Source organism: Labeo rohita, chromosome 11 (genome assembly GCF_022985175.1).
Source record: "Labeo rohita strain BAU-BD-2019 chromosome 11, IGBB_LRoh.1.0, whole genome shotgun sequence".
Classification (NCBI taxonomy): domain Eukaryota; kingdom Metazoa; phylum Chordata; class Actinopteri; order Cypriniformes; family Cyprinidae; genus Labeo; species Labeo rohita.
Window position 1 is genome coordinate 2,050,653 of NC_066879.1, and position 14,763 is coordinate 2,065,415.

Genomic DNA, 14,763 nt, shown 5'->3' on the forward strand with positions numbered 1-14,763 from the left:
ATCTTATTTGTCCTCTTGTTTTTTGTTGCTTCAGGAATGACGGGCAATTATCTTCTTACTAACCCTCTTCTGAGACCACAAGGCACTAATAACCCCTACAACACCTTACTGGCTGAAACTATCGTATGTAACACACCAACGGTGCCAGTCTTTCACTCTCCAGGTGTGACTACTAATCCACTACACTCCTTTTTGCCCTTCTGCTCATGTGGTACTGTGTAGTACTATGTGTATTATCAGAGTACTAGGCAGTATCAGCCCCTCTGCGCTGAGAAATCACACCAATAAATCAGATATATAAGGTTAAAACTGTTGTTCTCATTGTGTGGTTTTACAGCACAGAGTAAAGCTATTTTTCTTCACTATGAGACCATTGCGATGCTCACAAGACGTTTTATTGCTTTTTATGCACACATATTTTATTTTCATTCATTTCTTTTTTATTGAATATTTATATTTAAGCAAGCAAATGTAATTCAACTTTGATTCCTTTCTTTCTTTTTTTTAAGTGACATGACACTGTTAACGGTTTGTGTCTTGTTTTCTCTTTCCCTTTCCTGCACACACTCAGTGACCTACAGAGAGACAAGTATGCAATCAGTTTTAAATTTGCCCATCAAATGTAATTGTTTTACCATGCTTAAACTCTCTGGCCATCAACAGACCATCCACATATTGTCAGCACATGGTTCAAAATCATTAGAATGAGGAAATGTTGCTCTCAGTCAAACAATACTTTCATCACCTCTGCATTTTACAACTTTGGGATGTTGGCACGATGCATGCACATTGCACACACAATTGAGATTTAGTCTAAATGTACACACATGATTCTGAATGGAGATTGTACTGAAAGCAGTCGCCTTCTCTCTTTGTTAAACACAGGCTCGTTTGACATTGGGTTGGATTAATTCAAAAACTTTCAGCTCAGCCCTTAGTTGAAAGTTGAATGCCTACAGCTGTTGAGACCAGTCTCTTCAATATAAAAAGCACAAGTATAATGTGTAGTTACAGTTATTGTTTTTGTTTTTCTGCGTATTACAACAGCTTCTGCTGCGGCTCATCCAGCCATGAAACTCGGATTTCGAAGTCTTATTTATTTATTTATTTTTTATACCATACATACCGTGGCCCCAAAGACATTTAAAAAATTAGACCAAATTTAACTTTACTTTTCAGAGCTGTTTTTCAGTGACTTATCAGCGGAAGGTAAAGTCAGAAACCCTCAATTTTACAGAGGAATAGTTCTGACAACCAGAAAAGTATTATAGTCTAATTATTTTACACAGTGTTTATTTTATGGTTAAACTTTTTTTCTGTTATGTATTTATTTATTTTAATGAAAGCTTGTTTCTGTCACTGAATTTAAAAAAAATAAATACATAAAATAAAATAAAATAAATAAATAAGGTAATTGTGATCTTACAGTTCTAACTTTTTTTTTTTTTTTTGCAATTTCAAGTTTACATCTTGCAATTCTGAGAATTCAGAATTGTTATGATGTCAGAGATGTGAAATATAAACGTGCAATTGTAAGAAAATGTCAGAATTGTGACTTCTACCTCTTTTATTCAGAATTGGAACCTCCCGGATGAAAAAAAAAAAGTGCGCTATCATGTACTTAAAGTGCTTTATTTTCACGCACTAATTTTGTACTTAATAGACTAAAAATGATTCTTTAGTACTTCTAAACTCAACTGTGCTATTTTGGGACACCATGAATATGGACTAAAATGTGCTTTTAACATACATCTCTTTATAAAAAAAAGTATTTAGTTACCACTTGTAGTACACTTGAGTGTACTAGTGTATGAAAGATGGGTTCAAGTGTACTACTAGTGGTAACTAAATACTTTTTTTTCTTTTTTTTTTTTTAATACAGAGATAGTATGTTGAAAGCACATTTTAGTTCATATTCACGGGGTCGCAAAATAGCGCAGTTGAGTACAATCAGATAATCTTAAGTTTATCTTAAGACGTAGTAAAGAACAATTTTTAGTATGTTAAGTACAAAATTAGTGTGCGCAAATAGAGCTCTTTAAGTACATTATAGAAGTGCACTTTTTTGTTTTGTTTCACCTGGGCTATAACGCGCAACATTTTGCTATTTTTTCCCCAAAATTGCATGTTTATATCTCGCAATAATTACTTTTTTTTTTTCATTACTTTTTTCTTTTACTGTGAGGGAAAAAGGTCAGAATTGTGATTTTATTCATTTATTTTTAATGTTACGGCGGAAACGGGCTTCCATAGTGTATATGTAGTGTCCCCAGTATATTCTCTGTATCCCTCCTCCAGTTTACCACATCTCTCTGTCTGTATACGAGTTTGGTGAGGAATTGTGTCAGAGAAAAGCCCTCATGTTTCTTTAGCCCTTCCGTCTCAATATCCAGCAGAAATCTCTCTTAAACTCCCTTTCCTCAAATTACTGTCCCTCTTCTGTTCCCATCTGCCATCTCCTTCCTTTGTCTTGTCATTTGTGTGGAGAGGCTCTGAGAATGGCTGTGTCCTAGCCGCCCACCGGTGGGCTCTCGTAAGATGCAGTTAAAGATCATCGTAGCTCACACAGACGGCCGCTCATCCACCAGCGCGCAAATGAGCTCAAATTACCGCATAAAGTCCAGTCCAGCAAACAAACCCAACTGTGACATTTAACGGAGGGAAAAGGCCTTAATTGTGATGTTAATTTAATTTGCTAAGTCCTTTGCTTGCGCTAACGTTGTAATTTTGTTGTTTTGCTTTTTTTTTCTGTTAGTGATATCTCATCATGTTTTACAATAAATCATTTTCCTTTTTTGTTTTGTGTTCTTTTCGTTCATCAGCAGCGCTCAGGTCTGCTGGCCTGAACAGACAGACTTGATGTGAGTTGTTCAGAGTGAGTTTTCTCTCTCTTGTCTGTTGGATGCTTTCGCTTTCATTGGCTCTCTGTAGTGTGAGAAATGGCTGTTTGTGTTTTTTTTCTAATTTGGCTTTTTTCTGTTACTTTCAAACCCTTCACCCCCCCCACCACCTTAACTGCTTCAAATGCAAGCTGATGTTGATGAATTCTGTGACTGTCATCGCGCTTTCATCTGTGAATACACATCTGTGCTGCTCTCTCATTTGTGTCTGTGATGTTTGAAGCCTACAGAATGATTTTAATGTTGTTTGGGATGTAGTTGAACCAACGTTCCAAAATTGATCATTGTGAATTGTTCGAAATTGTTGGATTTGTGGAAAAATTCACCACTTCAAACTGTGGAGAATTCACAAAGAATGAATTATGCCTGCGCCTGCCGATTCTGTAAGGGAATTATTCAAATCAGGTATGGTAGGTCAGCTACAGTTAGATCCAGCAGACTACTGCAATCTGGCATACTTTGCTGGTGCTGTAAAACTGAGATCTAGGCACTTTAAAAATCCAGAAATGTGAGTGCACATTATTAGGGCCTAGTTAAACTGGATTGCATGTTGTTTGCAAGTAATGGATTCACACTGAAAGTAGTGCAGCTATTTAGTGAACACACCTAAACTGAACAACTTACTGACTATTTATAAGAAACAAATTAGTTTATCGAGGCAAAATTCATAGTTAATAAGAATTGAAGTGTGGCCTTATTTCTGTAGTGCTTTTCACAAGACACATTGTTTCAAAGCAGCGTTACAGAAAATCATGACATTAATGTTTAGAATGTCTTAATATCTTGCCTTACGGTTACATTTAGCAATTTAGAGTTGGGCACTCATATAGTTAACGTTTTGCATCAATGCAAACCATCAAGACATGCTATGCAGCATACATTGCCCTCCTGTGCAAGTATACCCAACTTTATATATTAGGCTGGGCGATATTACAGTGTACATTTTTCTTAACAGAACCTTACCGTTCTGCATGCGCAGACTAAACATTTCCGGTTTTTGCATGTTCTAAAAATGCCAAATGCATTTATGCATTTGTCACAAATGCAGGTCCTAAACAGCATTAAACATTGTGATTTTATTTCTCAGATTTCCAAGCGCAGACAGTCTAACGTTTTTCTTCATCTCGTGTTGTTGCAGGACACTCGGTGACCAGCGGCAGAGATACGAACACGTTCGGGACTCTACCACTCAACGGCAACTTCAATAACAGCTACTCACTTCATAACTACAGCGACGGCGTGCAGGTGGTGGATTGCGGGCTCAGTCTCAACGACACGGCCTTCGAGAAGATGATCATCTCCGAGCTCGTGCACAACAACCTCAGGGCCGCCGAGTCCCGGATCAGCACCAAAAAGGGGGCGGGGATCAGCAGAGGGGAGGAGCCTGTGGTGGCGGAAACGTCCTCCCTGGTGCAGGTGGGCGGGGACAGCGAGATGGACGGTCTGGGGCTGCACCACACGCATCCCCGCACGCTCGAAGCCCCCCTCATCCCCCAGCGAACTCACTCGCTCCTGTACCACACGCAGGAGAGAGCGAGGGCCGACACGGACGGAGGGCCTTCGCATCCCCACAGCTACATCGGCCAGCTCCCGCCTCCGGCCGAAACCGCCCTTCCCTCCCCCAACAGAGACTCGGTGTACACCAGCATGCCAAACCTCAGAGACTCGCCATTCTCCGAGAGCAGTCTAGACGTCGGCCAGGATCTCTCGCCATCCAAACACAGTCCGAGCGAAGACGTTTACTATAAAAGCATGCCCAACCTGGGGTCAGGCCAGCAGCTGCACGCATATTATCAGATGAGCAGAGACAGTAGCGAGGGCCTCATCATCCCCGTCTCTAAAGACGCCTGTGTCCCCGAGGGGGACGTACGAGAGGGACAAATGCAGCTGGTCACAAGCCTTTAAAACTAACTGTAAGCACCGCCCACCATGTACACAGCCCCGCCCATCCACCGATGGCAGAGTGGTCTTCCTTTTTTTAGCCTCCCACATAACTGCACACATAATGGAGAAGTACCGCTGCTGTCCAACGAGTTACAGGCAGGCCCAGACAGAATCTGCAGACTTTTTAATCGCATTTTTAGATGGAAATTGCAGTGGAATGGAAGAAGTGGGTGAAATGTGTCACATAAAGCTTATGCCTTGTTTTTCGGTAAAAATGCTTTTAAAAGCACGTTTACTTGAACAGCAAAAACGCAGAAAACATGAAACTTTTTTTTTTTCTTTTTTTTTTTTGGAATTATTATTTTTTTCTTACCCCACTGGCAATTTTTATATGATTATTATTATTATTATTGCTCAAATTTACTGACTTCAAACAGGGTTTAACAACTGCCCTATTTTTATTTTTTATTTTTTGGGTGGTTCCTGACTTCCCACCTTTTGTTCCTGGTCAAAAATGCTATATGCCGTTATCCTATACTATCACCAAATCTCGGATTCAGTTTTTTTGTCAACATGTTTCTGTCAGTTAGCACAGGTTTTAAGTGAACTTTGCCAAAATGATCCAAAACTAATGCTTTTCATCCAAAAACTGAGGTGCATAAGCCAGGGTTGCCAGGTCTTCATAACAAAACCAGCCCAAATGCTACTCACAACTAACCTATTCATGGCCAGAACAAGCCCAATCAAGCCCAAAATTTGAAATCGGTTTGTGTGATGGTCAAAATCATGCTGTGGGGGGGTACTTATGTTTATTTCATACTACATACATAACTAAAGAATAAGAAATGATCGGTTCATGTGACGCTTGAACTGAGGTGCCACAGCGATCTGTCACGACACAGAAGAGCCACAAAACAGTATTTACTGTTTGAATTTCTTAAAAAAAAAAAGACAAAATTTGAAAGCTGAGACTTTGTTTCATACCCAAAATAACCTTTTTCTGACTTGTCTGTTGGCGCATTGTCAGTTTCCTTATTGTATTTTTCACTGTGTAACAAAGGGGAGTGAGGGGTTTTTGCGAAGGGTCAACTAAAAGAAAACAAGTTGACAAAAAGAATGAATCCAGGATTTGGTGATATTATAGCAAAAGACATTTCTAAGCAATTTTAAATGGCCAATAACACCACATTTGGTAAGGGATTTTCAGCACGGAACAAGAGTTAAGAAGGTTTGTAAAAAATCTTAAATCAAGACATAGTTCAGCAAGTATACAGTTCTGTTTAAATAAATGTATTAAGAATTTTTACTGAAAAACAAGACAGAAGACACTAATAAGCAAATGCATTTTTGTGATTTTTAATTGTTACCCTGTTTTGGTAGCTGAATGTAATCAAATTAGCCACAATTATTTAATAAACAAGCAAGGGTCAGATAAAGTGTACAGTAGAACTTTGTGAATGAGGGCCTTGCAATGTTCTGCGGTTGCAGATTCCGTGTGGGCCTGGTTATAGGAATACAGTTTCACATAAAAAACAAATAAAATTAAGCCAAAAAAAAAAAAAGAAAAAAAAAAAGTCTCGTTCCAGTGCATACGTTTCTCAAAGGATGTACATATATGTTCACATATTTCTCTTTTGAATGCAGTTTTGCTTTTTCTTTTTTTATTATATACAAAAATGGAATTTCCAGGACCTTTACACATACAGTGATTGAACTAAAGGAGTCCTGTAACACCCTTTACAATCATCAACAAAGTCCCATATGACCACTAGCAAACAAACCCCAGGCCTTATATTTTCTCAATCATACACGGAGCTGTCGAGGGTAATGATATAACATAGAACAATATATTTTGTTGTATTGATTGTGTAAAATAAATTGCTATAAAATTATCAAGAGCAACCCTAAATGAAAAGCAAATGAAGAGATTTTGAACACGAGATGACTATGTAAAAAGTTTTGAAGCTCGTTTATGATGATTGCTGGATGACCACACGTACGCTGCAAAAGACATCGAAATTCCTCTGTCCTCTGTCCCGTTCACGAAAATGGTTTTGCCGCTTCAGATCAGTTCGTTTCAGTAGATTCTGGTGTTCTCGTGCCTTGCACACATTTATTTTGTGCAAATCTGTGCAAAGCATGAAAAATGTAGCGACTGAAGGCTGCAGCTGAGCATGGAGGAGGACCTTCGTTTTTAAAGACATATTGCTGCAGCTGGGGATGGATATTTATTTATTAAATTATTCTTTAAAAATGATACTTTTGTGAATATTTTACAGCACTGGTCGACGTAGTTCATCCTCATAAGCATAATTAAGAAACCCATCTCTGATAAACATGTTAAGGAGCCCATCTCTACAAAGGATGTAAAGTTCTACACTTGTTTAACAATAAATAAATGTGAATTTTTGTCTATTTGAATGTGTAATGGCTTGTTTTTTCATTTGCACACTGGCGATTAGAAATATGAGTGTGTGTTTACTTGTTTGCGTACAGATACGGAAGCAGAAAGATCGTCAATCCGTTTTAAAACTGAGACGGTATTTCATCGCTCTTCTATCTCGGTGGTTTGGCATGTTTATGCTATTTAAGCTTGTGATGCACATCAAAGTGAAAAGCGCTGTAAGCCGATACATAAACTGCAATATGAGCCCTCATAAACAGCCTGAAAACAGTTTGCTGCATTATAGCTAGAGGGCAGTGCACAGGGGAACCACAAGTTCATTTACTGGGGAAAAATGCAGTTTATGAAGTTTTGAACCTGTCTCTCTGAAGTCCTGTATTAAACTATCAGTCTTCAGAAGGTTTCTTTCAAACAGTTCCTTGCGCTGCGCCTGCTGACGTAACCTCAGAATTTTCCCTGTGCCTCTTTGAAATCATCTGAAACTCCTTTAGGAGACATAAGAGTCAGAGATGACACAAAGGTTATGTTCAGAATGAAACGCCGGCTTGCCGCTTAATAAATATTGTGGAGTATACACTGAAAAATAGGTATTATTTATTTGTTTAACAGTGATACGTAAAGGTAAATACATTACATAACAGTACCATATTTAGACTTTTTTTTTTTTATATAATTTGTGTGTTAACTATGGAATCACACAGGTGTATATGTGACCCTGGACCACAAAACCAGTCATAAGGGTCAGTCTTTTAGGACAGGACAATATTTGGTCAAGCTACAACTATTTGAAAATCTGGAATCTGAGGGTGCAAAAAAATCATAATATTGAGAAAATCGCCTTCCAAATTAAGCTCTTAGCAATGCATACTAATCAAAAATTAAGTTTTGATATATTTACGGTAGGAAATGTACACATCTTCATGGAACATGATCTTTACCTAATATCCTGATGATTTTTGGCATAAAAGAAAAATGTATCATTTTGACCCATAAAATGTATTTTTGGTTATTGCTACAAATATACCCGTGCTACTACAACGGTTTAGTGGTCCAGGGTCACATATTCTTACAATATTTCAAAATAGATCAAATGCTAAGTAAAAAATGAGCATTGCATTGTGGGAAACAACATTGCACACAGTGTGCTTTTTCTATTGTATATTGTTTTGGTAAATGTAGTACGTACAAAGTAGGTTAGGGGTGGGGTAGGGGTAGGTTAGGGTTAACAATAGATTAAATGTAAAGTAAGAATATCTAGAAGATGTAACTAACTGTCTAGAGCTTGTAATAAAAAGGTGGGGAAAAAATATTACTATTAGTAGTAGTAGAAAACATTTTATTAGACTGTATTATTGTACAAAAAAATACAAACTAAGAGAAACCAACATGAATACTACAATAACTATTTCTATTTCTGAAGACCTTGGCACATGGCGCATTTTTGTCTTTTCAGAAACTTTTTTTTACACTTGAGGTCACAGCTTTATCTTTTAGATGTTTTATTATATTCTGTCTTTGAAAGATCATCATGAAGTCAATGGGGACACAACACGGCGTCATTAATTAATCAGGTTCGGAGCACAACCTTGAATGCAGGTGTGCTTTCCGGGTGAATATTGATTATGAATTGCCTTGCTGATGGCGAGAGAGTGTCAGGCGACTAAACCAACGAGCGATCAGGGCAAATAATCTCTCTGTGGTTTTATTTGGCCTTATTGGGATTCAGGGCAGATGTTATGTGTAGGGTTATAATACAGCATTGATCCAGGGCATCTGGGATTGTTCAATTCATGTGACCAGAGTTATGAATAACATGCATTTGAATCTGTGTAATTTCAGAATGCTAAGAAGAAACTCAAAGACTGAAAAGTACTGCAGGGTGAATCGAACATAGCGAGGAGTAACAAAGCTCACATTCTTTTTTTCCTTTCAAATATTTATTCAGCAAATAAATGATTTTTTAGTCTGCACATCGATCGCAGTGTCGAGATAAAAGACGGCTCTAAATTAGAACATCATCAAAGCAAAATTTTCACGCTATGTGGGTAAAACAAGTCACCTTGTGCTTTCTTCCCATTGAATATCGTCATCCTTTACCTGTCAAAGCAAGCAATTTAGCTGTAAAGCTTCCAATACGAAAGAAAATCACAAATAAGATTTTGTTTCTCCTACAGCATTGAGATTAAATGAAGAGCAAATAGAGACTTTTGAAAAATTTTCACCAAAAATAATTTACTTGTCCTCATGCTGTTCCAAATCACATTTTTTTTCGTACTTGTCATAAATCACACATTTGATGCAGAACTGCTATAAATGGCAAATGTTCAGCGAATAATAACTTTTCATTCATTAAATCATTTTTTAACCTCTTAAATTTTACAAAAGCAAAGTCTCACTTGGCTCAGATTTGCAAAGACACCAAAGTGTGCAATCAGTAGACAAAGATATTAATATGAACTCAATCATTCGCATCAAATTCTTCCAATTCTCAAAAAGCTATTCTCTAACCATATAACAACTGATTCATTTTTGTATCCAAATAAAAATGTTCATGGTTAATACAATTAAGAACTCCATAAAGCATTTTTACAGCGTGTATATAGTTTTATGTATCACACGAGGTTGGAAATGCGCTCCAGTGTGGTTCTTCACGCTGTGGGGTCCTGATGACTGCAGTCTGATCCTGAAGAGTCTGAAATTAGCCTCTCAATAAATGTCATGTTGTGTGCTTCAGTCATGTCTGGATCTCACTATGATGTCACAACACAGCTGTGAATGTTCATATGAAATTGACTGGACTCATTTGCTGAGATTTGTTCAGGATTTTTATGAGTTCGGTGTCATATCTGCCCTTTAGGTGATGCTTTATTAGAATTACTGCTAATTGATGTAAAGAATGACATTCTGAGAGGCCAAGAATAGTATCTTATGCTGATGCTACATCTTTTAAACATGTGGGCTACAGCAGATTTTATCAGTTCAATAATATCTGCTAAATATATCATATAATATATGATGTATCTAAGTTATATTATTATTACTATTTATTATTATTATTGTATTATTATTGCTGCCTTTTTGGAAAAAAGTTATGAAATGAGTTTGAAAATAGTTTGAAAGAAAAAAAAAGAAAGAAAGAAAGAAAGAAAGAAAGAAAGAAAGAAAGAAAGAAAGAAGGAAAAAGAAAGGTTTTTTTTTTTAAATGTTCATCTTTATTTAACAAAAGGGTTACTCACATAAAACAATTTTCACAAATTTCAAACCATTTTATGAAAGAGAGTGCAAAATGATTTTTCAATAACAGAAGACAAAGCTCTTCTATGACACCATATTCTTTGAAAAATATTAATTATATATATATATTTGGTCCATTGCTTTGTAAAAATCAAAATCAATTAAAAGCCTTGATTTTATCATAGAAAGAAAGAAAGAAAGAAAGAAAGAAAGAAAGAAAGAAACAAACAAACAAACAAACAAACAAACAAACAAAAATGCAGATGTTACATTGTTTAAACAAATATCTTATGTAGTAATAACATCTGCAAAATATATCTTTAAAAATATGTTGGTATCTTAGTAATACTTCAGATTTATTAGTGGTGTTATTATTATTATTATATATTTTTTTTTTTTTTTTTTATTATTTTATTATTATTATTATTTTTTGCTGTTATAGAAATAAATGTCTACACGGTTTGCCTTTTTAATAAAATTATGAAAAGGTGAAACTGGGAAGATTGTTCTTTGTAGTAGCAGTAATAGTATTTTATATTTATTACTACTTTATTATTTATTAGAGTAAATGTCTTCATATGGGGCGGGATTTAGAAAATGGAAACGAATGAATGAATGAATGAGTGAATGAATGAATGAATGAATGAATGAATGAATGAAATTACAGACGATGAAAGTAAAGAAAGTGTTACAACCATAGTCTCTTCTGTTTAATTATCTTAAATGATCTAATTTATTAAACAATCGAATTATTCTTCTGGGAAGCACGGCAGAGCTCTTTCTTAAACTGCTATAAGCAAACATGAGCAGTGACACTAAATGACACAGTCTCTTCAATTCACAACCCAGCTCTATAAAGACATTCCAGTCAACCCGATGTCAGCAAACCCAAACGCTCAAAACAATTCACAGGTAGCGAGGAGCCTCCAAGTTTTCTGATGGGCTGAAACACCGGGGTCGCGGTCATATTTTTTGTGCTGTTTTTTCAGAACCCAGAGCTGTCACAGAGACACTGACATTTCTCACGACACCTATTTCTGTGATGTCTGTTGGATAGAGGGGACATTTTGTATTGGCTGGCACGAAACTTGCATAAACAGCTTTAAAGTCAACATAAAATTGCATTCACAAACCATTTTACACTGATAATGTGTGAAACATAAATATAATGTGGAAAAAGAAAACACAAAGATTACAGACATCCTCTCTCTCGGTTTTTCTCTTGCATGACATGCAGCAAAGATACAGTACAATAAGACCTGGAATGTGGAGGACCAGTTATGAATTCATGTAGACTTTAAAGCATAAACAAGCTGCGCCTTGTCCAAAAAAAAATAAATAAAATAAAATAAAAATGACAAGAAGAGGCACTCTCCAAAACCATTCACAGCAATTGTTAATATGACGCATTACAATAAAAATATTTTATACATATTAAGAAACAGCACAATTGTGAGTTAAACCACAGGAAAAAAAGTTTCTTTGTATGATGACCACCCACGGTTGTCCCAATCCCCAAATCCCCTCCGATTCCTGCTGGAGTACCGTGAGCCGAAAAATGCAGCATGAGATAATTACTATTTTTTGTTACGTGTAAAGCATGACTTTGAAAGAAAAGTCTCTCTTCTATGTACATTTCAAAGGCTTCATCAATGTCATTGGCTTTAGTTTTATGAGACAGATGTGTCTTGACTCTTTGCAGCAGTAATGTGGTCTGAGCAAGCAATTAATTAACATTCATTAACATTTCAATGCATTAGAAGTATTTTACAGTATCGGAAGAGTGAAAGAGCTTGCCAGCAAATTGTAAAGTCAGAGTGACGTATTTTCTTTCAAAACAGAACCACGTATTCCAGGATTTAATGGAACTTCTTAAAATTCCATAAAGAACAAGACTCTAATCAAGCTTTAAATAATATCTCGAAACACAGCCATTGAAGTGGCGCTAAAATATATTGAAAATGAATCAATTGAAAATTAAGGCAGATGAAAAAAAAGGCAAGGCTAATATGCTCTAATGGAAGCCATTACCCTACCGAATGTGTGTCTCCATGTTTAATGGTTTCATTTTCATTCAGGGAATGTTTCATTGTTTTTTTCAGGGAGCAAAAGCATATTTTAACCTGTTACACACCATTTCACTCCATTTAAGATTGTTGTCTCTAATTTCTGATTTATTCTGACATAAAACTAGTGTGAAAGAGGTCACTGACTGTCTTTATACAGTACCAGATGGAAAGAAATGGAATTTCGAGCAAGCTTTGGAAAGTGTAACATTATTAATTATATATGAGCAAAATAACGGGGAACGTCAATTTAACTAAGACATTTAATTCAACCAATAAATAAGACGTTTCACTTTCTAATACATCTGTACATCAGTATTTCACCACTTATTTATTTTCTATTTTGTCCCTTTGCTTTATTTTCGAATATAGTTGTTAGTCAGGTAGATTAAGTACGTCTGCCAAGCACACTTTTTATTTTTTAATTTATTCTTACATATAACATCCAAATCGTTATCTTGTTCTGCTCTTTGGAGGGCAAAAATATCTCAGGATTTTCCATGCAATTAGAAGAGACTTTGAAACTGTGTAATTAAAGCTCTTTGATGATCAAACAATTGGTGGGAACATAGAAAAACATCCAAAATGAAACAAATGTTTGACAGAAAGAAATTAGTCCAGGTTCATGAATTAAATATATACTCTCGCATTAGGGTTCCGTCACACGGGAGTTCAAGATATATTACAACTGAACTACAGCAACCAGTAAACCCTTTTGACAAATGTTACGCTGACAAATGTTCCTTTCGGTCAGACATTTTCGATAATATTTTTTTTTTTTGTTTTTTCTAGCAGAGGTGATTCATTAAGAACTGATAAAAATAACTAACCATGATGAGGTAGAAAACATCTACTGTTTGACAGATTTTAAAAACAACAGTTTCCACAAATATGGCTTATTAAATTGTAGATAGTTTTTCAACAAATGAGGAAAAAGTGCTTAATGCTTAGAAAATGTTGTTTGTGCACATATTTATCATGTCTTAATATTATACGTGCTATTTTATTTCACATATTTTATATGATGTTAGGGATTTTGTATACCGTTTATCAAAATATAGGACATGACTAAACATTATAACTGGGTGAATTCGCTATTTTCTAGCTTAAAATCTTATATAAATGATTCTGATAACATAAAAATCCTCATAACGAGTACCAGGGTTGCAGATTCATCTTAAATTAAAGTTGAGTCGATTTGCATTTTATAGTTACAACAGTTTACATATATTTTCAGCATCTAAAATATTAAAACATTACACTGATCTAAATGTAACTGCTTATTAAAAAATACTGGGTTAGTGTCCAGTCATTTGTGATCTGTTTATGTAATAAAATAAATCAGGCTGCTTTGAACAGATTTTAAGCACATAAACATGAGTCATTTTTTCTATTTATTTAATGATTATTTCTGAATACACAAGATATTACTGTGAATGTCTCAATGACAACAAGAATTTCACAGTTTTGTTTGTCAGTAATTTGAATACATTATTAATTTTCTTCATGATTCACTCCACTCTGATTGAATACCTGCATGGCATCTATTTGCATTATGTATTTATTTCAGTCTAATATTTCATGAAAGCCTAATGAGTGTAAAGAGTTCACATAACCTGCATGCTTTTTTAAAAAATACCTTTAAAAAATGTGATCTTTTATTGTTGTTTTGCATGATGCTATGCTATAAAAGCATTAGGAATGAGCGGTAACTTTTTCTACTTCATGTTACAAGTTTACATATTTTGTTGGGTGCAAGAGTTGAAATGTTAATCAGTTGGTGATAAGTGCTAAGAAGCGATACGGGCCGTGTGGCAGCTGTCACTGTGTGAGGAGGCGGGGCTAAACCTCACTCATTTTAGATTCATGGGCAGCAATGGAGGCAGAGAATTCACTGAACCATGACAGCAAAGAGGGTGGCAACAAGAATTTTTGAGAAAGGAATGATGGGACTGGAGAAACTCATCTCTCTTCAGGAGATTATTTTCAAGAACTACCAACAACAAGTTCAGAAGTTCCTAAAGATATGCTCCGACATGCAGGTGTATGTGTATGTGAGTGTGTTTACTTAGTTAAATGGAAAAAGTCCAGGATAGGGTTAATAAATTGGGTGTAGTTATTATTGTAATTCTGTTCATGCACCCATATATGCATTTTGAATGACATCTTAAACGAAAAAAATATTTTAAATGGTATTAAAAATCCTGGCAAGTTCACTGCTAAAGAAAGAAAGAAAGAAAGATTCCAGTACAAATATCCAAAAATTCTTTAACAT

At 35.7% G+C, this 14,763-nt stretch overlaps 1 protein-coding gene across 16 annotated transcripts in view; it reads left to right on the plus strand.

Moving 5' to 3' along the window:
* Positions 1–7,187, plus strand: part of adgrl2a (adhesion G protein-coupled receptor L2a) — a 106,631-nt gene extending 99,444 nt beyond the window's left edge. For 5 of the 16 annotated variants that reach the window (XM_051122460.1, XM_051122463.1, XM_051122464.1 and 2 more), the window contains 3 exons: positions 35–163; positions 572–589; positions 4,039–7,187. In XM_051122460.1, coding sequence (XP_050978417.1) covers positions 35–163; positions 572–589; positions 4,039–4,805 — 914 coding nt within the window. In that variant the 3' untranslated portion in view covers positions 4,806–7,187. Of the gene's footprint in view, positions 1–34; positions 164–571; positions 590–2,822; positions 2,876–4,038 lie in introns of all 16 variants that reach the window. The other 11 variants (XM_051122466.1, XM_051122467.1, XM_051122468.1 and 8 more) reach the window with 8 other exon arrangements.
* Positions 7,188–14,763: the final 7,576 nt, after the last annotated feature.